Source organism: Triticum dicoccoides, chromosome 7A, assembly GCF_002162155.2.
Source record: "Triticum dicoccoides isolate Atlit2015 ecotype Zavitan chromosome 7A, WEW_v2.0, whole genome shotgun sequence".
NCBI classification, from domain to species: domain Eukaryota; kingdom Viridiplantae; phylum Streptophyta; class Magnoliopsida; order Poales; family Poaceae; genus Triticum; species Triticum dicoccoides.
The window spans coordinates 30734147-30760774 of record NC_041392.1 but is presented as its reverse complement, the minus strand read 5'-3'; the positions used below and the strand labels follow the sequence as shown (position 1 = coordinate 30760774).

The 26628-nt window shown below is 44.5% G+C and overlaps 1 protein-coding gene, 1 long non-coding RNA gene and 1 pseudogene across 2 annotated transcripts; 2 read left to right on the top strand and 1 right to left on the bottom strand.

Moving 5' to 3' along the window:
- Window positions 1-6667: 6667 nt before the first annotated feature.
- Window positions 6668-8261, bottom strand: LOC119328823. Its single transcript, XR_005159178.1, has 4 exons — window positions 8133-8261; window positions 7679-7741; window positions 7018-7122; window positions 6668-6816 (listed from the first exon to the last, which is right to left on the bottom strand). It is a non-coding gene; the product is annotated as an uncharacterized LOC119328823 (long non-coding RNA).
- Window positions 8262-9821: 1560 nt separating this feature from the next.
- On the top strand, window positions 9822-10732 carry LOC119327885 (citrate-binding protein-like). Its single transcript, XM_037600958.1, has 2 exons — window positions 9822-10109; window positions 10212-10732. The coding sequence occupies exons 1-2, from the start codon at window positions 9837-9839 to the stop codon at window positions 10602-10604; spliced, it is 666 nt and encodes a 221-aa protein (XP_037456855.1). The 5' UTR covers window positions 9822-9836; the 3' UTR covers window positions 10605-10732.
- A 3913-nt stretch (window positions 10733-14645) lies between these two features.
- LOC119332951 lies at window positions 14646-15686 on the top strand (annotated as a pseudogene).
- Window positions 15687-26628: the final 10942 nt, after the last annotated feature.

Genomic DNA, 26628 nt, shown 5'->3' with positions numbered 1-26628 from the left:
TACTTCACACTTTACATATAGTATATACTAATTACAGAAGCCAACTACAAATTTTAATATGCACAAATTACTGTTTTTGGGATAATGCAGCAAAGCTCCTACACATATTAACATAATGCAGTAGTTAATTAGGTACAACTTCAACTATAAATGCATACATCTCCAACAAACATCTAAAATTTCATTACTTGCCTAAACAACAACAAATTATACTATAGATGAATCTTGTATCATCTAAATCAATTCATTGGCACATCTTAGTTAATGCATTCCAAATCAAATATGTTTCCATCCAGTATCATTGAACCACAGATCAAATCAAATAATCATAAATGTCAGTAGCATTGAACTACAGATCTAATAATCATATGACATCTATCTGACTTAAATTCCCCCTTAAATAAGGTATTCATCCTCATACTAATTAAATTCTAACAAGCAAAAATTCAACTACTAATCTAATAAGCATCTGAAAAAACCCCAAGATGCTTTTATCTCTAAAGCAACGGCATTGCAGAGGATGTTCAATGCTGTCAATATCTCTGAAGCAACGACAAAATTACACTACTAACCCAAAGTTAATGATCATAGACTGCCCCTTCCCCTCGACCACGCTTCCCCTCTCCTTCAGAAGCCCCAATCCAGCACAAAAAAATCCAGCCCTTGATAAGCTCTTTTTGATTAACATGACAACACCCAGTACATGAGCACATCCTTCACTATATTTACAACCAAACTAATGCACCATCTAATCACCTCACGTAGACAATTTCCAAAAACACAAGGCCATGCACAACTCATCTCATAGCCTCTGCCTGACAGGCATCAATCAAGCATCAAATAACTGCAACTATGACAACATGCATCAATCAAGCATCTAAGAATTGCAACTATGACAGCCATAATCCCTAGAACTAAGCATCCATTTAATTAATCATCAAGCCAAAGAACTAAAGCAGGCACCAACCCAAACCAATACAGAAGTATATATTTGACTCCAAACACCTAAAGAATTGCAAAAATTCCACTACTAATCTAATAAGCATCTGAAAAAACCCCATCCCTCAATCTGGATACTTCTAACCTAATCTAATAATCATATGTGGTCCACCATTCTTGCATGAATCAAATACAGAAAAACCCTAATGCAGAGAAAACCCTACCTCCAACAAATCTAACCAAACAAAGTTCTGGCCACAAACCCTACAATCTAAAAACTACCAACTAAAAGTTAGCCGCAGATACCTTCTGCTCCGCTTCCTCCTCGCCGGAGCCGGCCTCCACCTTCTCCACCTTCTCCACCTCGTGCGCCTCGCCAGAGCCCGCCCCCACCTTCTGCGCCTCGCCAGAGCCCGCCTCCACCTTCTGCGCCTCGCCGGAGTTCGCCAGAGCGGGCGCATCTGGCTGGACCGCGCTGTTGCGGCCCGCCCCCGCCTTCTCCAGATCTCCAGCAGAGGGAGCACCGCGCTGGACGCCGGCATGCCCCCTCACAAAGGTGCCCGCAGCGACCTGCTGCGCCCGCTCCACCAGATCTGCGCCCCAATCGGGGCGCTCGCCTCCTGCGTCCGCCATGGCGATGGAGAGGATGCGGTGAGGGAGACGAGGAGGTTGGAGAGGAGAGGGAGTGGGGAGTGGAGAGTGGAGAGAGGGAGACAATGCGGCGGGGGGAATGGTGGGCGATGCGGCCTGAGGTGGTTGCCGTCCACATTTATATGATGCGACAGTTTTGGCAACTACCCGTGACACGTGCTGCCCCACGCGCGGGCGGCTTCACGCGTGCACGAAAGGCCGCCATATACAAACAAATACGTATACGGACGGGCATACGTATACGGCCGGGCATACGATCTAATCGGGCCCGTACGGGCCTCCCAGGGCTCCTCGACGGCTATACGCGGGGGCAACAAAGACGATCGTGCCCCTTGTTATGAACCGTTTTTGGTTCATCCTAGTCGTCGATGTGTTTTTTCACCCCGCGTTCAGCCCGGGGGGGAGCACCGGAGCAGAAACGGATATGCGATGCTGAAATGGGAGAGGTTGCTCGCAAAGTATTTTGGACCTGTTTCAATGAACACCCACGTTGTATCACTCACAAGTAGGAATGATGTACGCTACGGAAACATGATTGCTGAGCTTGTGAATAATCCAATAGAGAAAAACGGTGTCGTCCCCACAGACAATGATTTGGAGATTTACCATCCATCACTTCAACCAGCGGTCATCCCGCTTCGGGACCCGGGGCAGCAGGGTGATGACATCGTTAAGAATGTTGTGTAGTCTTGTACTCCCTTTGAAAAGAAATATAAAAGCGTTTAGGTCACTAAGGAGGGAGCACTAGCAAAGAGCCAGGTGGTTTTGTTTTTGGGCTTGTGGTACGTATACGCGTTAGGCGGATCGCCCAGCCCAACAACAATTTTTGTTTTGGGGCTAATCAATTAGTCACAGACAGAGCATATGGCTGGACAGGGAGACCGACGAGGGAGCCGTCCATCGGATGGGGCGCTCTCACCGACTGGAGGTACCTTCCCTTAATTACTCTTTTCCTTCCAGTTCCGTTTATGAACAATGGTGCTAGCTAGCTAGTTAGCTCATCTAATTCCATAATAGTACACACTCAGAATATTTAATCATGACCCATGCTGAGTCAAGACTACCTTATATATGTAAGTGGAATTAAAATATCATGAAAGAAAGTACTCCCTCCGAAAATAAATGTGGTGGTTTTAGGTTAAACGGAGGGATTAGCAATTAGTTCCCATCATCAGTTAGCTTTGCAACTTCTGTTCCCTCTGTGCTAGATGGGTTTTATCCAACTTACTTATGATGTTGTTTGATCTTCATCTTCGTTAAGAATCCTAAATGTATGTGTTCGACTTTAGGTTTTCCGAGAGTGCTGAACTCATACTACTTTCCTGGCTGTATATCCGCGGCAAGATAGATAGCAAGATGCTCTCCCGAGGCTCAACATACTGTGTATCCTAAGAGCAAGATGCTCTCCCGATAGCAAGATACATCTGTGTACCCTAAGAGCATTTATAGCCGGACTTTACAAATCCGACCCTTTAAGGACGCATCCGTGGGCATTGACCGGGCACTCTCTAAATCCGCGCCTCCACACTCGCGTATCTCATATCCGGCACCCTATATCAAATACAAATTCATGCAACATGGTATGTAGGTCACCAACAGATCAAAATCGACAGGAAACAGACATATAAACCGATACCGAAGAGGCATAATTCACATAAACATCACCAAAAGATCATCAAAAAAGCATAATTCACACAGTTCAACGATTCGGCACATTGTAACTACATACTAAAACTAGATTATATAAAAGGAGAGGGCGAGCTTCATCACTTCCTCGCTGGCCCTTTGCCTTCCGGTCGCCGACGCTGCTGTAGGCATCCACAGCAGGAGGTGGGTCGACGTCGGAGCCGTCGGAGTCGGACCCGTCAGAGGAGGAGGATTGGGAGATGGTGATGTATCCTTGCAAGTGCCAGACGGTGCGGTCTTGCTAGCACTTGAGCTTGGCCACCCTCGTCGCCTCCGCTGCCTCCCGCTCGGATTGCTCGATGCCGACCCGGAGCTGCTTGGCGTTGGTCCTCCGGGGCCGCCGGGCGTCCGTCTCCGTCCCAGTAAGTGACCGATGGTACACCCACTGGAGGAGATGCTCCTCCTCGTCGGGCACCGGCATCACGCGGTGGCGGCGGGCGGACTGCGCAGCCGCGTCAGTCCCGCCGCCATCTCCCTTGCCCTCTGCCTCTCACGGTGGACGTAGCATGCTCCCGACTCTGGATTCAGCATCCGCGGCGCCGGCAGAGCGGGCACTAGAACTCACCGCTGCCCGCGCGGAGCAGCGGCCGGAGGTGGAGGAGACCGTCAGGCGAGCGGAGTAGATTGGGCAAGCCTCGCAGCTCTGCACGCGGGGTGGGAAGGGCTGGCACCACCGTCGGCGCTACGGCGACGGGCGACAGGAGGCGTCGCACCGGTCCTGGAGCTGCCGCCCGTATTGACCCGCGAGCGCTCAAGCGTGATACCGAGCGCCAGCTCGTCCTCGTCTCCGGAGCTACCGTCGGAGTGGTTGCCGGTGCTGGACATGCTCGCCAGCGCTAGGGATTGAACGGATTGGGAAAAAAGGAGCGTTGAGGAGCAGAGCGGAGTGGAGTGAAATGAGCTAGAGTTTGCTCTGGAGGGGGATTTTGTGGGGTTAGGATGGACCAGCGGTGGGCCGGGCTGACATGGCGTACTCGCCCGGGCCGCCTCATATCCGCCCTATATTTGGGCTGGATATGAGGGGTGCCGGTCAGCCCGGATGTTTGTCCGCGGTTTGAGAGCTTCAGTTGGGACTGTTTTTTGTGACCGGTCAGTGACCGGACGATTTGTCCAAGCGTTTGAGACGTGTTTAAGAGGTCCGGCTGTAGATACTCTAGAGGGCTAAGTTAACGTACCGAAAAATAACCATGGTATTCAAAATGGGAGACAGACCATCTCTGAGGCATAATATATTGGTCCAACAACGCTCTAGCATGGTATGCACTGGCGTACCGAGGCTCTCGTCAACTGACTATCGTTGTCCGCATGAACCCTACACTAGCAGGTAGTGCGCGGCGGGCACGCCGCGCCACATGGATTGAGAAGCAATTTAGTTTGTTGTAATATTTGATAAATCGATTAAAGGCTTGATTTCTGACAAAGTAGATCATACAGGGAAAGGGTACATTTAATTGGTACATGCACATAAGTGATCTACAAAACGTAGTGATAGTGAGTACTGGATGCAGAGTTGCAAAGCTCTTTGCTTTTCTTAGACATGAGATGTTGATCCTCCAGCTGGCCTCTAGCTGGGTTTGTTTCTCTGACGTAGTGATAGAGATATGAAGCTAGTTCTTCTGCTCTTGTTTTTGGTGGTTTGTTTCCTATGAAGACAATGTTAAACTTGTTGTTGTGTGCATGTTCTGACTCTAGACAGATTAGCAAAATATTTCAAAATTGAAGACAAACTTTTTTGAGGGTTCTTGTTCGCCTTGACAAGGCTTGCTTTTTACTGTTTCTGTATTTGTAATTCCTTTTCCTTGTCTTACTCCGTTCTTGTACGGCTGATTATTCCATTCTTGTGCAGCTGAGTAGCCTTGTACAAGATGTGAGAGACAATTGTCCCTGGTTGTTTATTACTAATTGTTTATTAATGACAATTGTACATAATACGAACGTGAATACAAAGAAACTGGGAAGTACAATTAGATAAGAGTTATTCATCTTTATAACGCAATATTTAGAGCTGAGGTGGAATTGCCTATTGGGTTGTCTCAGTGATATCGTGACAGAGGGTAGAAGTTGGAGCTTGCTGGTTTCTCCCGATCACAGAGGGCAGAGACAGCTTGGTCTTCGGGGTATTATGATTTTTCATATATACACATGTTGATTACGGGTCTTCGGGTGTATTACAATTTCGCACATACGATATACTCCCTCCGTCCGGAAATACTTGTCATCATAATAAATAAAAGAGGGTGTATCTAGACGTATTTTAGTTCTAGATACATCTCTTTTTATCCATTTTGATGACAAGTATTTTCGGACGGAGGGAGTACATGTTAATTTGTTTCAACATGACAGCAGAAGAGATCATATTGTGTATATATGCTGTTCATGCACAGTCTGGTCAAGTTAAAACCCTCATACAGTAGTTTTAAAGTAAATTACAAATCGAGCCTGACGACCAGAATTGCTATAGTGTTGTCTCTTTGAATTTGAAAGCATGATGAGACATCAAAATAATAGTGTGCTTATGCTATTCATACAATCTTTTCAAGTAAACTTTCATTGTATTAATTTGTAGAAAAAATACAAAATAGATCTAAATTGCAAGAACAATTGTTATGAAGTTGTCTATCTGGACTTGAAGGCATGAACACATAGTAGAAAAAGATAGCAGAAAATGAAGGAAGTACATATATCAATTTCTGCGACTGAATATTAATTTACATCTGAAATATTAGTTGAGCAACATTTCACATTTGTTAGAAAATCAGAGAAAATTGTACATCATGCATTTATTAATTCTCTAGTGCTGCCTAAAAACAATTGATTAGCTGCCAATCTGACCATCTCCTTCCTATTTTCCGTCCTTTCCCCTGTTATTGGTTCCATCGGCTAATCCGCGCAGCTGGCCGTGCATCTGTGTTCTCCTCAGCCTGCTGTGTGTAAATTAATACCCGGCAAATAAAGCTCTATCTATCGGCATTGCACTATCTTTCTTATACCAGGCAAATACAACACTAAATTTTATTGAGTAAAGAAGGAACACGGTACTTCGGAACACTGCAAATATATGCTTTGTTGATGCATCTACCAGTTGCATGGCTTCATCAAATTTTGAACTTGCATGGTTCAACAAAATCAAACAATGAACTCGCATGAACATTAGTTCAGAGGGCGATGATGCTCTGTCATTGGGATCAGGACCTCACATCTTAATGAAAGGAAGCAGTTATTAAGCAAGTCCAAAATCTGAGTGAGCCTTAGGCAGTCAACCCCATTGCAGAACCATGTCTGATAGAAAAACACTAACAACATCTAACTAACAAAGAGTGACTTGACCCATATATGTCTGCAAATGCAGCTCACATATTACTACGCAAGAAAACAAATCAAGTTGCTGCTGCTTCTTCACATAAACGATCATAAAATAAGATGAGAAGGCAAACACAGCAAGCAGGAAGGCAGGACCTTCCAGCACAACTGTGATTCCTTCAACAGTGACGTAGCGGTGTCCCTGGGGACGTACCTGCAGTCACCCATATTGTACTCCTTCTGTGGACACAAGAGAACATACTTGTGTGAAGTTTAGGACTGCCAACCTCAAAAATGAAGAAGGAACTTTGAGATCTTTGAGACCTTTGCCTCTTTCAAGTAACAACATGTGGTTCTTTTCTAAGAAATCAGAGGAGACAAGGAAATAAAAAAGAGAGTGATGCATGAGATGTAACGAAGATGCAAGATGATAAGACTCACCTGCTCATTGTGGCCAAGGCTAATCTGTGTTCCATCCGTTAACACTGAATGCACTTGAACAATCCTTAGGAATCCATGTCTCATGCATCATGCAGTCGAAACAACCTGGAAAGAGGAACTGGCTATGAACAAAACTAATTTATAAGAAAGATGCTACAGAAGATCAATCAACTGTCTATTGAATAGTGATTTCTTTCTCTGTGATCCTTGCAACAACAAAAATGTTGACTTTACTCATCATCATAGTATAGCTTGGTCAGAAGCTACTTCGCCAACCATCATGACAAACTAAAACCATCCGGGTCTGATGAAATCAAGGGTCATTCTAACATGGCATTTTGTGTTATATTCCCTCTGTCCCAAAATATAAGAACGTTTTTAACACTACACTAGTGTGAAAAAGGTTCTTATATTATGGGACGGAGGGAGTAATATATAAGACAATAGCTGGATAGCTTGACAAATCAGGTCAAGTAAAGGTTTTGCGCCAGAGAACAAAATAAAATTTGTTGTGGCGAAATCAGTAGCAAAGAAGCAATAAGAAAACACAAAAAATACAAGTAATATATACGATACAGTAATAAAGTATGTCATGCAAAATGCAGTAAACAATTACAGCCCATGCAGTTATACCAGATGAAAGTAGGATATCAAAAAATACCTGACCAAATGAAGCTCACACAGCTATTTGCCACCAATTTATCAAACAATAGTGTACATGAACCTGCAATACTTACATACAGTAGATCAGTAGTGCTACTTTTTTTAGATCAACCGTGCAACATTTAGTTAGTATATGTATGAAGCGCAAATATATTACAGATGAGGCTAACTACATCCAGAGGCCCAGACAGTTAGTATATTCTTACCACAGATACTTCAATTGGAGTGGTTTTCGATATGAAACTGTATTGCCATGTCCGCCAACATATTCTTTCATAAAGTATCAATCAAAACTGAAAATTTGTGTTTTGCAAGTGCCACTTTCAATGTTCAGGTTCAATTCATCATACAATTATGGAATATTAACTCTGAAATAAAGTATGACCGTGCAACACTTCTTCTCCTCCTCTCGGATGTAAATAGAATACCGAAATCCGGAATTTCCGAGTTACCTGCACACATGCCATTCTCGCAGAACCCGAACGACCACTTCTCCTCTCCTCGCCATAAACCTTCACACAACACATCAGAAAATAAGAATTGGACATCTGAATAAAAAGGTCCAAGCAATGCAGGCTGAAGTTCAGAGCAATTGAGCTCGTTGTCAGGTGGCCCGTCATCTCTGACGTGCTAGAGTTAGCGACGGCGCCATGGACGACACCATATGCTATTTTCCTCGTGCAGGAAGAGCACGAAGCCCCGTCGGACTATGAAGGGCACAGTCTTCATGGAGAAGAACTGCGACGTTCAGAGGATGCGGGGCCGCGGTCTTCCATGGGTGGACGGGTCACGGGAACCGAACGATAACGGGCCGGAGATGAGCGGAGGCCGGAAAGAAGGGCCAAATCGAGGAGGAAGAAGGCCAATCGGGAAGGATTCAGCGCCTCCCGCCTCAGATCACGCAGAACATGAGAAAAGGAAGAGGGCCTTGCCGGCAGAATCCACCTCGCCTCTAATCTGTCCGGTCGGCCATGGCCGGTGGGCCTCTCTTGCTCGACGGCTGTGCTCCCCAAGCGAATCTTGTGCCGGTGGTGCCGTGGCTGCTGTGCATCGGAGGTGGCGGTGGCACGCCGCCGTTGCTTCGTCTCCTTGGCCGTACGCCTGCCACCAGCTCCACACGGACAAAAGATCGGAGTTGAAAGGCTAGGGTAGATGGGACCGTAGGGCGAGGAGGCGATCGAGGAGGCGAGGCAGCGACCGCCACGAAGGAGAAGACCCCTTTTATAGGCATATACGGCGGCCAACCGGTGGCACCACACTCGTCTCGAGTCTTCGCGCGAGAGGAGACTCAGTAAAATATCTGAAAGACCACCGCTCAAGGTAACGTGAGACCCACCAGAAAAGCCCAGAAGGCAACTTGTCCATCGATGGAATAGGCAGTCAACCTCACAAGGACACCTGTCATGGCAACGGCGCACAGAACCAAACGTGCCTAAACAACCCCACCAAGCAAAAGATAAAATCAATAGTGAAACCACCATGCACACGTGTCGCTCAAACAAGGGCAGTAAAAAAAAGTTCAAAAAAACCAGGTAATTGAATCCCTTACGGGCCTAGTATTCTAGTTATGTGGCTAGCTTCAATAATTTTAAATATAGTTTAGCTGTGACACAGACATCATTTTATTTTATACTAGTACACAAACTTGAGATCTATAGTGGAGCTAGCTAGTGCGAGCTCTTCTACAAAAGGGCACAAGTTAATCGTAGCAAAAATTAATCATCGTATTGAAAATTAGAGGCGCACAGATTATCACAGAGTCGCAATATATTGGCGCAACAATGACACAATGTTGCAGCATGTTTGGTGTGCACTGACGTACCGATGTTGTCGCCAACCGACTATCGCTGTCCGCATGAGCCCTGTTCCTGACGTTCCGAGGGTGGTTGCTCGCTTTCCACACTTGTGTTCTCTGATGAATATCAAATCACAAATCCAAAAGAGAAAAGGGGTTCATTAGTTAGCCTACTACGTACGGAAGTGCATGGAAAGTATATAATATACATAGGGTGCACGTCAAGCAACTGAACGTCGATCGCTAAACTGGCCAAGTGCTAGCTATTTAAGCTCACAACTCGATCGATCTTCTCCCACATCCATCTGAACAAGCTAGTCAGCTTGCTTGCTACTTCCTCCTTACATGGCATAGTGCGACAATGGCCTCCCTCACAAGTCCATGGCTAGTGCTTCTCGTGGGCATGGGCTGCACGTTCCTCGCGGCAGCCAGCGGCGGTAGCCGGAACCCCACCGCCGGCTTCGAGAAGGTGGAGCTCACCGATGGCGACTTCCAGGTGCAGAGCCCGTCCAACGTGCCGGAGAGCCAGCGGTTCCAGTACCACAACGGGGTGCGGACGTTCTGGGTGCACCGAAACGACAAGCCCATCAACACCGCCACCCACACCAACCCTCGCTCCGAAGTGAAGCTCCGGGTAAGCACACTGTCCGTCAACATCTATAGCAGCGCTACCTCCAAATCGGAATTGCATGGTCTCGCACATAGAAATATAAATGGATTGTTCTCGATCTGTCAGGGCCACGACTACTCGTCGGGGGTGTGGCAGTTCGAGGGCTACGGCTACGTGCCGTCGGGGACCTCCGGCGCATCGGTGATGCAGATCCACAACCAGGAGGGCGCCGCGCACTCGACGATACTGATGTTGCACGTCTACAATGGTGTCCTACGCTTCTACAGCGGGACGGTGGTCGAACCCGACATCTACAACCGGTGGTTCCGCCTAAACGTGGTGCACGACGTCCGGGCATCGACGGTGGCCGTCTACATCGACGGCAAGCACAAGTTCGGCACCAGCGTGACCCCCAGCGAGTCCTACTACTTCAAGTTTGGGGTGTACATGCAGCACCACGACCAGTCCAGCTGCATGGAGTCGCGTTGGACCAACGTCACGCTCTACACTAAGCACTGAGTAGATGCATGGGTAGCATGCGTATTGGTACTGCGGTCTACGGTAGCATGCATGTATTTTTACACCACGTACGGGCCCTATGTATATTAGTTTCCACGAGTTGAATAAAATTTGTTGCTTTGAGTGTCCGTGAACATTTCTTGTCATACTTGGAAGTCTAGCTGTGATAATGCCCTTATTAAGATATGAACATTTCTTGTGATGTAACATACAACGATCAGAAAATTGGACTAGTGGTAAACGGTTCTGTATGTTAAGAAAACCATTAGACAACCACAAGTTACTATATACTCCCTCCGCTCCATAATATTGTGCATATAGATTTTTTGAAAAGTCAAACTTCATAAACTTTGACCAAGTTTGTGGAGAAAAATATTTACATCTATAATACCAAACATGTATCATTAGATTCAGCATAAGATGTAGTTTCATATTTTATATATTTGATATTGTATATCTGAAGAGTTTTCTTGATAAACTTGGTTAAAATTTGCAAAGTTTGACTTTTCAAAAAATCGACACACACTGCATTATGGAATGGCGGGAGTAGTATACAAGCATCTCTACTTTGGTCTGAGTCTGTGGTGGGTTTTGTCCACACCATGGGCCGAAAATTGCGAGTGGATATGCTGCCTAGCCCATAGAGAGGGGAATTTAAGGGTCATTTTTTATAGGTGCAAATATGCAAGATACATTCGATCTATGACATCAAGGTCTCACATCGCGGATATATTTGTGTGCCGAGCTGTAAGACATGACATCCATTTTTTTGTTCGTTAGTTCTCTACCGTGGGCGTTAATTATATGGTCAAATTAAATAGATGCCGGTATGGACATATATTCGCTTGCGCGTGGAAGATATGTTTGCTTTTCGAATGCAAGAATTGGCATGAACATCTTACTACTACTCATCTATCTATCTATCTATCTATCTATCTATCTATCTATCTATCTATCTATACCTATACTAATTCTAGACTTCCTAAAAATTCCGACGTTAATTAGATTTTACGAGCCGATAATCTGGTGGGGCCGAGTTATTACGGTGTAGATTAACCGTACATTGTTTTGTTTAGTATCAATTATAATAAAGAAACCTAAAGAGATAAGACCCACAATGTTGCTCTACCATATTTTCCTCTTCCCGTGAAAAAACACAGCGTGAACCAAATCTCACGCCATTGGGACAACACCCCTCGTGGAGGATTTTGACCACACGAAGGATCCCAACCTCGCCTGCAACTCCGATCGGCCACAGATCCCGCCCTCGCCTGCAACTCTGATCGGCCATGTCCTTGCTAGACCGTCATCCCTGCCGCACCAGCGATCTGCGGGATGGTGGCATTGCCGGACTAAGCCCACCCTCACCTGCAACTCTGATCCGCACGTCCTTGTATAGGTATAGATATGTTTGATTCATATTTTCTTTTTCAAATATTCCGCATCCTGCAAGAGACATTATATATTTAAGTAGTGTACATATATTAAATATACCTACAAGAAGATTACTTATGGTTGTGACTCTACAACCTACTAACAAAATTTTGAACTAGAAATTTATAGTTCCTGCAGAACCTGGTTAGTTTTTTGTTTTTCACTTGCCAACAATACTTGGATGAATTAGGATATCGGCTATTTACAAGGAACGGTCTAGAGCAAACAGCAGCCAGAATAGTTAGTTTTCTCATATTATACATGGATCAGATTTCGTTTTTTTTTCAGAGTCTATTCCTGAATAGTTCATGGGTACAGATCCCCTTTTCAGGTTTCTTACGGCTTTGTAAAGCATCTGATTGCTTTGCTTCCAGGGTTGTTCTGGCCATGCCTTGCCTCTCACTTGGATGGATACGAGTCGGTTGTTCAGTAAGACACCTAACTTTAAGTTGTTGTTTGACCAGTTGTTAGGTGTCTCATAGGCAACGTATGGATGTTCATCTGTATCTAACGATCATGTGGTACAGAGCCCAGAAAGGGCAGTAGGATTGTTGGTCCAAAACTAAGATCATTCTTGAGCATGGGATCACTACCAGGATTTCCTTCACTTAAAAGTAACATCATTGCATACACCAGGTTAGAGAAGCTTCCTTTTGAAAGTTTCCTCTTTCAGCTAGATAGGTTGGTCTTCTCCATACTTTGCGTTCAGATTTACTCCTCTTTCTAATCTTGATAAAGGAGAGGACTCATCATAGATTGGGACTACTACTTCAATGCAGGATTGAGCAATCGTGGTGATAATAATTTTTTTTTTTGGAAATCCATATTGGTATGGACACTATAATATGGTTTGCATACGCGTAGGTTGGGCCAGCTTTGTTTTTTGTTATGTGTAGTTTAGGTTTTTTCTTCACTGCAAGTGTAATGAACTTCAAGGAGTATCATGCGGTGGAGAAGATCTCACATGCCAATAAGCTACGGCTGATGTCAATGTATGCGGACCGAACACTTGCAAGTTTCTTCATCAAGGACGCTGCATGTACACTGCAAGTTTCTTCAGCTCATCTAATTGTTCTATATTACTTTGTCTTAGCACATATAAATGTGTATGTTTTTTTCAGTCTTGGAATCATTGCATGGTAGTAAGAATTTCTCAACTAATCATTCTGTAATTTATATTAGCACAAAAAAATCATGTCATGTCACTGTGGCTGCAATTGTCCTTGCAGAAAGTTTAGCTTTTGAGCAAGTAGGGAACTCTGGAGGGAGAGGGTAAGAAAACCTGCATTTTCTCTCATGTATCTATACTAAGAAAATGAAGAGCTGGTGGATACTAACTAGGCGTAAATTTAATTAATAGCTCCATTATATCTACACAATTGGCTGACAATACATTTTTACTTCATTCTGGAAGATAAGAACAAACTAATCTGCCACATACAGCTTTTTCATAATAGGTTACTTTTTTTATGGACAATGATTTTCTCATAAAATAGATAACATACAGATTTTTTCATAAGAGGTTACTGTTTTATGGACAATGATTTTCTAATGCACTTCTATTCGGGGTCATGGGTGAGAGAGATATGATTTCTTACATCCATTATTACTGGAGATATAATTTGTCTATGCTAAATATTTATATCATTCAGTATGCGCAATGCATATGAAAGGCATCGACTGATATATATATATAGTAGCACAACTGAAAACAGATCCCATATCACAAAGCTTATGCACGGTTCTCTTCACCTAATACTTGACATGGACAATGCAGGTGTAATAAGGAAGTACATGCTAGAACCAGTCGCAACAAGGGCTTCAAACCTTGATGTGAATAGACAAGAAGGCGAAGCAATACATGGCTGTGACGTGAAAAAGGTAATGCTTAATTACTTCGAAATAATTTATCTTATGGTTCTCTGCTTACAGCCATAGTCTCATTCTTAATTTTCGTTGGAGCTTAGCTAACCATTGAATTTCTGTTGTTGCTTTCAGTACTCGGATTTCTTTCCCTCTGTATATATATTCAAATGCAAACTATTCACAGTTATAATTTTGGATTAAACTTCGTCACTTGGAATGAGATATAATTTAAACATCACTTTGCCCATCGCAAATTCTATGAGGCACTTCCAAGGAATATTGGTAGCATTGCCCATCACTTGGAATTAATGATGTTTCAATAAACAAGCATAGAGAGCCTAAATGAGAACTGCTTCTTTCATAGTAATAACTATAAATGTACTTTCTTAATATTCATGTCATATTTGTATTAACTACACTAGCCCGTGCAACTGCACGGGTTGACGACTAGTTGATATAATTTATTGTCGTCATGTAAGATATGAAAGCCATATCCATCTAGTGTTTCCTGGTCCTCTATCTTATGAATACTACTTAGCTCTCTATCTTAGGGATATCATTAGCTACATGCAAATTGCTATATAAACAAGACAATTCAGTAGCTTTTACTCATCCAATACGTTGTCATACAAACCACCCTATATCTTTTTCTAGGGGACAAACCACCCTACGTCGAAGTTTAGTAACATATAGAACTTTTATGTTTAGCATGATGGCATTGAAAGTCCACATGTTCTCGTCATGGATGATTCCCATGTTGATGGCCTTGTTGCATCGAGAGTCCTAAGCTATTTCTCATTCAAGGTATTGTGGTTCTTATGAATTGTAAGAATCATTGTGCAACACCCTACGATTTATTTTCCTAAAGTTTTATATACACAATTTTCTTGCCAATAGAGAATGTTGATACAGGTATACCTTGGATATGATACAAACACTTACTCCCTCCATCCCATAATATAAGGACGTTTTTCAAGCTTAAACAGTTTAGAAAATGTTCTTATGTTATAGGAGAAAGGGAGTATATTATATGTTTATCAGGAACACCTTGAGCTATACAATAATAGGAATGTGATATTAAATAGCTATATATAGAATACAAAATATCATAAGAAGTTATATTATTTTCCTCTGCTCCAAACTTCTTTACATGCGCCTAATTATTTTCAACTTTAGTGACTTCTCTGGAAGGTCCCATGCAAGCCTTGGAATTATTGGATGCAATATTTTGATATTGTTTACTATAGAACTTATAGGCTTCTTGAAGTACTTTTGTTGCTTACTATCTTTGACATATTCCATATCATGAACTTTGGATATAGAAACATGACGTAGACTTGATTTTCACTGAATACTGCATGCCATATATGACTGGCTATAATTTTCTTTGAGAAGTGAAGGTATGTACTTTTTGGGACATTTCTAATCTTCATCTTAGCATAATTGTGGTTTTTTTCTCTATATTTACTCAAGTGCATGTAAATATTGTGATTCATTACAAAGTAATAACCAACTCTGTATTTATGAATTTGGCAATCTCATAAGCCGAAGCACATCCTAGTAGTGAGTAGTGATTACATGCACTGATGTCATCCTTCAAAGAATTATGGAGTGGGTAAACACAAAACTACCAAGTATTGCATTAGTTAACTATTTGCTATATAGGTATACAAACTAAAATCCATTTTTTTATTTAGGTGCTTGCATGGGGGAGATGAGGACTACATCATTAAGCCTCTAAGGATTGTTCATGTACCTTGTATTTTAAGCTACATTCAATGATCTAGAGGGATAAAATAGATAAAGATGGAATTCAGTGCAACACCCCAACTCATCAACAGTCCTGCTTGGTGTTATATGCTCTCTATTAAACATGATTAGTTGTGATCATGTATGGTCTTTGTTATGTCATTAGTTGTATTAGATCTATTGTAACCAGTATAAGACAATTTTTGAGCCTATGAGGGAACACTATTGCTTTGGCTTATTTGTTTCTCTTGAAATATATGACTTTCTTCCTTGAGTGTGTCTCACATCAAAAGGTATTCCATCATAAAACCTTACAGCCAAATAGTATGCATCCATATGTATTTTTTGAACTTTTTTAGATTTCAACAGAAAACAGATTTATGAAGTGGACCGTCCTAGCAATACGGAAGGGACGATGTCAAAGATCAAGTCTTCGCTACGGAAATTATCCGATGAACCGAAGACTACTTCCAGTGTTATGGATCCACTAGTAGAAAAGGGTCAAATGTGAAGCACATTAGTGCCGGTTTGAATTTGAGCCGGCACTAATGTGTCCATTAGTGCCGGTTCCAACGGCTAGGCGGGTGGACATCATTAGTACCGGTTCGTGGCGAACCTTTAGCACCGGTTCGTGCCACGAACCGGTACTAAAGTGAGTGGTGGCAGGATGTTGTCAGTTCGGGGCCCCTCCAGCACCTTTAGTACCGGGTCATATCACGAACCGGTACTAAAGGTCATCCTACATAGACCCCTCGTCCACCCGAGCTCGCTCTGTTCTTCCCCTTTCCCCTCTCCTTTATGTTCTTTTCCCTCTTCCTCTCAAGCTCATCACACATTTTGCCCAAATTTTGTCAAGATTTGAAGGGCCCCATCCATTCAAATGATCACAAAGGTTAGCAACTTTGTCCTTTCATCTCTCATTGCTAGATTAGCTCGTGCAATGCTTTATATAGTGATTGATTTTTGAGTTTAGTAATTTGGGAGGAATTATATATATGTGCCAGTATTTGATTTATATGCAATTTGAGGTCAAAAATAACACTTAGTTTGCATATGTAGGTGTGGTTTACTTAGTGCCTTCTAAATCTCCGTTGTAACCACCGTCGATCGCCTGCAACGTCCCGTCGCCGGCACCACCTTGTGGTGAGCCTCTTGTTCATGAAGTTTTATATAAAAAATTGATGTTTGTGTGATTTGGATATATAGTTACTCGTATAATTATCTTACCCATACGTTGTTTGTTATACATAGTGCCATGGTTTTGATATCCGTCCCCGTCGGCCCTCGTCCGGGTTATGATTCGGATGTGGTATATTCTCTTTTAAAACTATTCATTGCATTTCGTGTTTATGACAAATTATGCCCATCAAGTTGACATAGATATTTGTATGTAGGAGGTAGTTGAACCGGAAATTCCAACCGACCCTATTGTCGAGAGGTTAAATTTAGTTGAAAGAGAAAACGAGGATTTGAAGGAAAAATTGAAAAGAATTGAGGGGGAGAAGATGGAATTGGAGTTGCATGTTGCCGATGTCGTCGATGATCACAAGATTAAGATGGAGAAAATGCGCTTGAAGATTAGAAAGATTAGAAAATATGCCATTCATAGTGAGGCTTGGTATCATTATGCTGTTGGATCAATTGTTACCTTAGTTGCGATCTTGATCGCATTTGTTGTTGCATTTAAATTCTTCAGCTAGAGAGTTATTTGTTTGTTGCATTTAAGTGTTGTATGATCTTTATGTATGAACTTTATGTATTATATTAATTTGGTGTCTTCGGTGCTGTGTATTGAAGATGAGCCAGCAATGGATGTACGATGACCGATGCTCTCCCGAGTTCATTAATGGCGTGCGTACTTTTCTTCTTGCGGCCGAGGCAAACAAGCGGGCGGATGATTTTATGCCTTGTCCATGTGCTGGCTATAAGAATGGTCACAATTACTCTACGTCAAGAACCATTCATGTCCACCTGTTTGAGTCCGGTTTCATGCCCCACTATAATGTTTGGACCAAGCATGGAGAAAGAGGGGTTATGATGGAAGACAATGAAGAAGAAGAGGACGACGACAACTATCCTGGCCATGGGTTCCCTGAATACGATGATACAACAATGAGGGAAGAAGCTGAGCCGGTAATGCGGGAAGAAGCTGAGCCAGCAATGCGGGAAGAAGCTGAAGAAGAGGCATCGGATGAGCCCGTTGATGATCTAGGTCGGGCCATTGCCGATGCAAAGAGAAACTGCGCAAGTGATTTGGAGAAGAAGAAGTTGCAGCGCATGTTAGAGGATCACAAAAAAATGTTGTACCCGAATTGCGTAGGTGACAAGAAAAAGCTGGGCACCACACTGGAATTGCTACAATGGAAGGCAGAGAATGGTTTATCTGACAAGGGATTTGGAAAGTTGCTAGTAATGATAAAGAATATGCTTCCAAAGGACAACGAATTGCCCGAGAGTACGTACGAAGCAAAGAAGGTTGTCTGCCCTCTAGGGTTAGAGGTGCAGAAAATACATGCATGCCCTAATGATTTCATCCTCTATCACGGTGAGTACGGGGATTTGAACGCTTGTCCGGTATGTGGTGCATTGCGCTATAAGATCAGCCGCGATGACCCTGATGATGTCGAGGGCGAGCGCCCCAGGAAGAAGATTCCTGCCAAGGTGATGTGGTATGCTCGTATAATACCACGGTTGAAACGTTTGTTCCAAAACGAAGAGCATGCCAAGGCGATGCGATGGCACAGAGAAGACCATAAGAAAGATGGGAAGTTGAGAGCACCCGTTGACGGGTCGCAGTGGAGAAAAATCGAAAGAAAGTACGGGAAGGAGTTTGTAGATGACGCAAGGAACGTATGGTTTGGTCTAAGCATAGATGGCATTAATCCTTTTGGGGAGCAGAGCAGCAACCATAGCACCTGGCCTGTGACTCTATGTTTGTATAACCTTCCTCCTTGGTTGTGCATGAAGCGGAAGTTCATTATGATGCCAGTGCTCATCCAAGGCCCTAAGCAACCCGACAACGACATTGATGTGTACCTAAGGCCATTAGTTGAAGAACTCTTACAACTGTGGAATAGAACAGGTGTACGTGCGTGGGATGAGCACATGGGGGAAGAATTTGACCTAAAAGCGTTGCTGTTCGTGACCATCAATGATTGGCCTGCTCTCAGTAACCTTTCAGGACAGACAAACAAGGGATACCGCGCATGCAGGCATTGTTTGGACGATACCGATAGTATATATTTGGGCTAATTTTAAGAAGAATGTGTACCTGGGACATCGTCGATTTCTTCCGAGCAGGCATCCCGTGAAAAAGAAAGGCAAGCATTTCAAAGGTGAGGCGGATCACCGGACAAAGCCTCGCCACTGTACTGGTGCTGATGTACATGATATGGTCAAGAATTTGAAGGTGGTCTTTGGAAAGGGTCCTGGTGGACAACCTGTTCCAAATGACGCTGACGGACGCGCACCCATGTGGAAGAAGAAATCTATATTTTGGGACCTGCCCTATTGGAAAGACCTAGAGGCCCGCTCCACAATCGACGTGATGCACGTGACGAAGAATCTTTGTGTGACCCTGCTTGGCTTCTTGGGCATGTATGGGAAGATAAAAGATACACCTGAGGCACGGGAGGACTAGCAACGTATGCACGGAAAAGACGACATACATCAGGGTCATGCAAGCTACGCTCTTACCAAAGAAGAGATGGAAATCTTCTTTGAATGCCTTCTCAGTATTAAGGTACCATCTGGCTTCTCGTCGAATATAAAGGGAATAATAAACATGGCAGAGAAAAAGTTCCAGAACCTAAAGTCTCATGACTGCCACGTGATTATGATGCAACTGCTTCCGGTTGCATTGAGGGGGCTTCTACCGGAAAATGTTCGATTAGCCATTGTGAAGCTATGTGCATTCCTCAATGCAATCTCTCAGAAGGTAATCGATCCAGAAATCATACCAAGGTTAGAGAATGATTTGGTGCAATGTCCTGTCAGTTTCGATTTGGTGTTCCCACCATCCTTCCTCAACATCATGACGCACGTCCTAGTTCACCTATGCGAAGAGATTAACATTTTCGGTCCTGTATTTCTACACAATATGTTCCCCTTTGAGAGGTTCATGGGAGTCTTAAAGAAATATGTTCATAACCATGCTAGGCCAGAAGGAAGCATCTCCAAGGGTCATGAAAATGAGGAGGTCATTGAGTTTTTTATTGACTTTATTCCTGACCTTAAGCCGATTGGTGTTCCTGAATCGGGGCATAAGGGCAGACTGGATGGAAAAGGCACGCTAGGAGGGGAACAAATAATATGTATGGACGGACATTCTCTCACTGAAGCACACTACACAGTTCTACAAAATTCCGCCTTGGTGACTCCGTATATGGATGAACACAAGAATTTGCTATGCTCCAAACACCCGGAGCGGTCTGATGACTGGATTACACGTGAACAAACCAGGAGTTTCGCCAGCTGGTTGCAGACACGTACCATGCATGATGCCTCTATTGAAGATGACCTGTACTTGCTGTCCCAATTACCATCTTCGAATATAATGACTTTCAAAGGGTACGAGATAAATGGTAATACATTTTACACGATCACCCAAAATAAGAAGAGCACCAACCAAAACAGTGGTGTCCGCTTTGATGCAGAAATCAAGACGAGAAAGGAAACATATTATGGTTATATACAGGACATATGGGAACTTGACTATCGACGTGGTTTGAAGGTCCCTTTGTTTCAGAGCAAATGGGTCAATATGACACGAGGCGGGGTAACGGAAGACCCGCAGTACGAAATGACAACAATGGATCTCAACAATCTTGCATATGCAGACGAACCGTTCGTCCTAGCCAATGATGTGGCACAGGTTTTCTATGTGAAGGACATGTCTACCAAGCTGTAGCGACTAGACCTCAAACGGTCCAATCTCTATGCTCCGGTGTGATCCCTGGATCAGTAATGCTGACACCACATAGTACTTGAAGGATTTATAGCAGAGTAGCAATCACACACTTATTACATCGAGTGTCTCAAAAGAGAACTTATTACAATAAATATGGCTTAAGGCCATCTAATAACGATAACAGTGGAAGGCTTGGAAGATAAGTGAGTCCATCAACTCCAACGGCATCACTGAGTATAGAACCATGACCTAAAACTCCTTAATCGTCGTCTGAAAAGTCTGCAACATTAATGTTGCAACCTGAAAATGGGTCAGCACATGGAATATGTGTCACACCCTAGCTAGTCATGCATTAGAGTGTTGCATCATGTTTACTCTTTCATCAGAAACTTGAAATGGGGATCTGTGAAACCCTCAGAATCATTTTGAAAATGATCCAAATAAAAATTTCTCCAAAAGGGTCCAAGAAAATGCTCATGTTGCTCTCTGAAAATATTGGACAGAGATAAAAATCAAACCAATATTTTTAGTGGCTCATGGACATTTATTTTGGGCATTTGGAATTAAGGCATAAATAATTGCATTGGAAATATATTTCTATATATATGAAATATGGTCCAAATATTATGCCATTTCTAAAGGAGCTCTGGAATAATATATCTAGCCCCTGCAAAAATTGGCATAAGCTAAATAAATGATTTAATATATTATTTAAATCAAAACAAATGTCAGAAATTAGAAAACAGAAAAGAAATAAAAGGGAGAAGCTTACCTGGGCTCCTCCCTGTGCAGCCCATCCAGCTGGCCGGCCCAGCCAGCAGGCGGCCCAGCCCGCCTCCCTCCTCTGTCGTCTTCGTCCCGACAGAGGGAGGGGAGTGTGGCCGGCGCGCGCGCCCGCCACCGCGCCACGCCACCTCTCTCCCTGCTTGCCTGCCCTCCCCTCCTCGCTCGTTGCCCTGGACGACGCCACGCCTCCCCCCTGCTCTCTCTCACTCTCCCCCGGCTCTCCCCTCCTCTCCCTCGCTCTCTCTCTCACACGGCCGAACACCACCGTCGCCGCCGTTCGCCATAGCAGCCGACTCCGGCCACCCCTCGCTCCCCCGACGAGCTCAGGAGCTCCGCCTCGACCTCCTCTTCCTCCCCACCGCTCCACGGGTCTTCGGAGGCTCTGCATCGCCGTCACGCCGCCGTTCCCCTCTCCGGGCTCCGACCACCGTCGCCGACGAATTCGCCGTCTCCAGCGCGTCCCCGAGCCCGCTTCGACGCCCACTGCAACCGCGGTGAGCCCCCGAGTCGTTTCCCCCTTCTTCCCGGGTCTCTTTCGACCTCTAGGCCTTAGCCCCACCTTGGCCGAGAGCTCCACGCCGCCGGCGATGTCGCCGTCGTGGCCACGGTCACCGTAGCGCCCAACCGAGCACACTATCGTGCTCCACGCCTCACTAGGAGCACGCAGCACGCACCAACGCCTCCCCAAACCCCCTGCAACGCCGACTCCGACCGCACCCGAACTCCGGCCGCCGCTCACGAGCTCGCCGTCGACGACTCCGGCCACCTCAGGCCCGGCCACCACCACCGTTCGACGCGCGGGAGCAAGGGCTCTCCAACGAGCCCAAGCACAGCCTCGCCCGTGCCCTGTAGCGCGATCCCGCATCGCGCCGCCGTCTCGGGCCTCGCCGGCGTCACGTCGCCGGTGGGTTTGACCCACTTTGACCACGGCAGGACCCCCCCTGAGTCCCTGACAGGTGGGCCCAGCCCTGTAGCTAATTAGGATTAGCGCTAACCACTGTTAGTTAACCCCCTGACACTGACCAGTGGGCCCCAGCGCCCCTAATTAGTAATTAGGATTAATTTAACTCTGTTTAACCCCCCTGTCACTGACGTGTGGGCCCCACACGTCAGGTTTGACCTCAGCCAGCCGCAGTTGACCACTGACGTCATGCTGACGTCATGCTGGCGCAATAATCATATTTCTGGATTTAAATTAAATCAGGAAATTCCAGAATATAATTTAAACTTCAAAAATTCATAACTTTTATTCTGTAACTCCAAATTGGACAAATTATATATGAAAAATGATCAGAAAAATCCAATCTATCCATCTGCACTATTCTCATGCATGATAAAACAAGTTAAATTGATGTTTTAAACAGAACAAGGAAAAGCACCTTAAAGGGCCATGTTTGAGTTTGAAATTTGAATCTTTGATTCAAATTTGTTCAAACCCTTCTGGTTTTAGTTGCATTAGCCCAACACACTCATATTGCCATGTTTCATGCATGCATCATATTGTTGCACATTGTTTGGTGATGGTTGTGTATCGGTGTACTTTGCGACAGGTTCTGCCTCCGAGGAGTACCGTGATTACCCTAACGAAGAACCGTATCAGTGCATCGAACCATCAGGCAAGCAACCAACCATTTGATCATATCGATACAATCCCATGTTCTCGCTCCTGCTCTCTTTTACTGCATTAAGACAACGCGTTTCAAACTGCTATGTGCTACGGTAGTTGAACCCATTTCCTCTGCATGACCTGTCATTGCCACAGTAACTAGATGAAACCCACTAGCATGTGTAGGAGTTGATTGAGCCATATGTATGTGTTGTTCCTACCTTGCTATGCCTGCTATGCTTAGAGTCGTGTCAGGTCTGGTTCATCTGGGTGATGGGCTAGAGTGAAATGTTTATGTCGGTAATAAGAGTGGTGTGGTGAACACGATTTGGTAAAGGTATCGATGAGAGGCCATGTAGGAGTACATGGTGGGTTGTTTCATTGAAGCCGACCTTAAGCACTGAGATCTGTATGTGTGATTTAAGAATCAGCTACTACCATGCATTGGGCCCGAAACCAATGGACCCTCTCGGCTTCTTATTCACCCTAGTGCTCCGTCCAGGAGTTGCAAGTAGTTTCTGGTGTTTGTAGCCTACTGGAGGCCGTGGACAGCGCTGACCGTAGGGGTGGGCTGTGATGCGGTAGGTACGTGGCACGGTGTACCGAATACCCGTTAGGTATCTCGGGAACCCTGTTCACATCGTTCGGGGCCGTATGGGAAACCTCGGCCGGACTCCCTGCGGATGGAACCTGGATAGGCGATAAACCTGGACTGGAGGCTTAGGTGATTAGGTAGGTCGTGGCCGACACCCACGTTGGGCTTCCGCTTGAAGGTTGCCGAGTACATGTCGTGTAAACGACGGTAAGTGGTGAGAGCGTGTATGAAGAAGTACACCCCTGCAGGGTTAACATGATCTATTCGAATAGCCGCGTCCGCGGTAAAGGACTACTTGGTTGCCTATACAGTTCATAGACAAGTAAATGGAAACTGTTAAAAGCCTCAAGATAAGTGTGAGTGCCGAGGATGGCTCTTCCGTAGGAAGACGGAGGTGGATCCTCGGTAGTGTATTGAATTGGTGAGTAGTGGACTCGTGTGCGCAAAACCATTTCAAGTTGGAGTATCGTAGGATAGTCTAGCCAAGAGTCAAAGCTGGCTTGCTGCAATAACTCCACCAACCCTTCTTGATAACATGCATGTATGTAGGATCTGATGTAAGTCTTGCTGAGTACCTTTGTACTCATGTTGCTATAATTTACATTTTTACAGAAGACGCTGCAACCCCTTCTGACGGGTTCTTTGTAGACGTTGACATCAACGAGTAGGCTAAAGACCCAGGTGGTGACCCTGAGCTTGTGAAGGACCACGTAGTATAGTTAGGCTTTTCAAGCCTCTTTTATTTTGCTAGTTGTCTGTACTCAGACAAGCTACTTCCGCTGCTGGTTTGTATGACTGTATGACTTGTATGTTGGGTCGTGAGACCCATACCTGTGTGTATGTTATGTATGGCTCCCTGAGCCTTAAATAAAGTACTTGTGTCGTAGAGTCATGTTGTGATGCTTCGTTGTATTTGCACATATCGAGCATATTGTGTGTATGATTGAAATGCTTGGTATGTGTGGGATCTGACTATCTAGTTGTTTATCTTTAGTAGCCTCTCTTATCGGGAAATGTCTCCTAGTGTTACCGCTGAGCCATGGTCGCTACTGCTCTGGAACACTTAGGCTGGCCGGCATGTGTCCTTCTTCGTTCCTGTGTCTGTCCCTTCGGGGAAATGTCACGCTTTGAGTACCGGAGTCCTGTTAGCCCGCTACAGCCCGGTTTACCGGAGTCCTGCTAGCCCAGTGCTACAGCCCGGACCCACTTGCTGATGACCGACACGTTCGTAGCTGGGTCATGGATGCCTGTCCCTGTAAGTCTGTGCCACTTTGGGTTTACGACTAGTCATGTCAGCCCGGGCTCTTTATCATATGGATGCTAGCGACACTATCATATACGTGAGCCAAAAGGCGCAAACGGTCCCGGGCAAAGGTAAGGCGACACCCGTGGGGATACCGTGCGTGAGGCCGCAAAGTGATATGAGGTGTTACCGGCTAGATCGATGTGACATCGAGTCGGGGTCCTGACAATATGCTGGCAATGTAACACATAGAGAGTAATGGAATGAAACGGCTATTCTATATGCATATTTGGCTGGTGGAAAGCTCTATGTTTACAGTTTTGCGTAAAGCCAATTTTTCCCTACTGCAAAGGAATAAATTTGTTTAACTATCATGGTGGTTGTTAAACATTGAGAATGATTGACAGCATTCTCAATCCCAATTAAGCATCATCTTTAAACAAACCCATCAAAATTAATTTTATAGTAACATGTTGAGATTCACATGATAATCCAGGCACTAGATACTCAAGATGTCCATAACCGCGGACACGGCTAACCATGATTAGTTTATACACTCTGCAGAGGTTTGCGCACTTTTCCCCACAAGACTCGATCTCTTCCGTTGGTTTTCTCGCACTGCATGGTGTTTGAGAAACGGATGACCGAGACATAGTCTTTTAGAAGCGCCAGCACCTTACGAACGGGTAGACCGTACCAACCTACACCCCCTACATCTGCTAGTCTACCACAGTAAGAGTTCGCACGACTTAGTCAACTATGCTAGAGCCCATAATAGCTTGTGGTTGCACACGGAAGTTTCTAGTATGAATAATCTCATGATCCCTTTGAGCCTGGGTGGCGGTCCAAAAAAACAGGCAATCGCTGGAATACCCAGGTGCCGCAATCCACCCAGATGTGTGTTTAGGTTGCCACCTTAAATAAACCATTAATTAACAAAGCTCACATCTGTCATGGATACACTCAAACCCAATCCACGTCTACGAGCATAGCATGGCAATATAAGCAACATAATAGTACCTCCCAAAGGTTTGATAATAAACAGGTAATAGGTTCTACCTCAACTACTCTCCAAACCCACAATTTGATTAGATCCTAATCATGCAATGTGTGAGGATTGATCTAATGCAATAAAACTGGGTAGTGCGAGGTATGATCATAGTGTTACTTGCCTTGCTGATGATCCGGGAAACCTAGCGATTCGAAGTAACAAGCGGCGCACTCTGGGTACTCTATCGCAAACAAATAAACACACAATAAGTACTCAACTAATGCACAGGTAAAACTCAAATAATAGATCTAACCAGAAAGTTCAACTTAAGAACTCCGGTTGGCAAAAAGAATCAAATCGAACGAAGCAATGAAAGACAAACAGCAAAAGAAACAGGCTTCGTTTACTATTCTGGATCTAAGGCAATTTTTACAGAAGCAAAAACTTATTTAAGTTGGTTAATAGGAAAGAGGGTTTCAAGACGAAACTCCAGGCACTTGAATCGCCTGATTCCGATAAACGAGCAAAAAGTTATACTGAAACGAAAATCGGATCAGAAATCGCGATTAGAAATAATCGTGGAAAATCTGAGAAAAAGAAAAATGACAAATAGATTAACGAATGAATGTTCGTTATCTGGATCTAACCGACGAACACATTCGTTAAAACGAACGAACGAGCGAACGCTCGCTAAATAACTAAACCGCAAAAAAACCGTTCTAATAAAAAACGGATCTAAAAAACCGGGCGGTTTTCTAAGGAAAACCGCCGGCGACGGCGGCTACCTCGGGCAGCGGGCGGCGAGGCGGCGGCGGGGCGGCGGCGGCAGCGGGCGGCGGCGCGGC